The following is a 495-nucleotide window of genomic DNA, read 5'->3' as shown; positions in this document are numbered from 1 at the left end:
CCTACGCGCCCGCAGAAAGCGCGCCCTGGGCCCGCGCCGGACCGCAGCTCCACGGCCTCACCGTGCCCGCGTCCCGCCAGGTGGCGCTGTCGCGCACGCCCACCCCCAGCGACTCATACTGCGTGGACCCGCGCGCGCTCTACTGCGACGGGCCCCTGCCCGGGCCCCGGGACTACACCGAGCGCCGTGGACTGCCCTTCGCCGCCCCGCCGGGGCCCACCCAGTTCTTCTACACCGAGGAGCCCGAGGGCTACCCAGGCAGCTTCACTGCCAGCCCGGGCCCCGCTTTCGACGGCTACTGCCCCAGGCCCTGCCCAGCCGAGGAGCCCCCCGCGCCCAGCCCGAGACGCGGGGGTGGCTACTACGCAGGGGAGGTGCGCACCTTCCCGATCCAGGAACCGCCCCCCCGCTCCTACTATGGGGAGTCCCCTCCAGCCTACAGCTTGCCCTGCGGGCCCCGCTACTGCCTTTTCCAAACTCTCTTGATAGAATGTT

The 495-nt window shown here is 72.5% G+C and overlaps 1 protein-coding gene across 1 annotated transcript in view; it reads left to right on the top strand.

Annotated features, from left to right (window-relative positions):
* Positions 1-2: 2 nt before the first annotated feature.
* AJM1 (apical junction component 1 homolog) overlaps positions 3-495 on the top strand; it is a gene marked incomplete at its 5' end in the record, with an annotated part of 2631 nt that continues 2138 nt past the window's right edge. Inside the window, 2 exon segments of the mRNA XM_027766278.1 lie at positions 3-462; positions 465-495. The exon segment at positions 465-495 is cut by the window's right edge and continues 527 nt beyond it. Of these exon segments, the coding sequence (XP_027622079.1) occupies positions 3-462; positions 465-495 (491 nt within the window).

Source organism: Tupaia chinensis, unplaced genomic scaffold (genome assembly GCF_000334495.1).
Source record: "Tupaia chinensis unplaced genomic scaffold, TupChi_1.0 Scaffold142100_1, whole genome shotgun sequence".
Taxonomy (NCBI): domain Eukaryota; kingdom Metazoa; phylum Chordata; class Mammalia; order Scandentia; family Tupaiidae; genus Tupaia; species Tupaia belangeri.
Note: the sequence above shows the minus strand (reverse complement) of the source record. Positions and strands in the feature narration are given on the sequence as shown.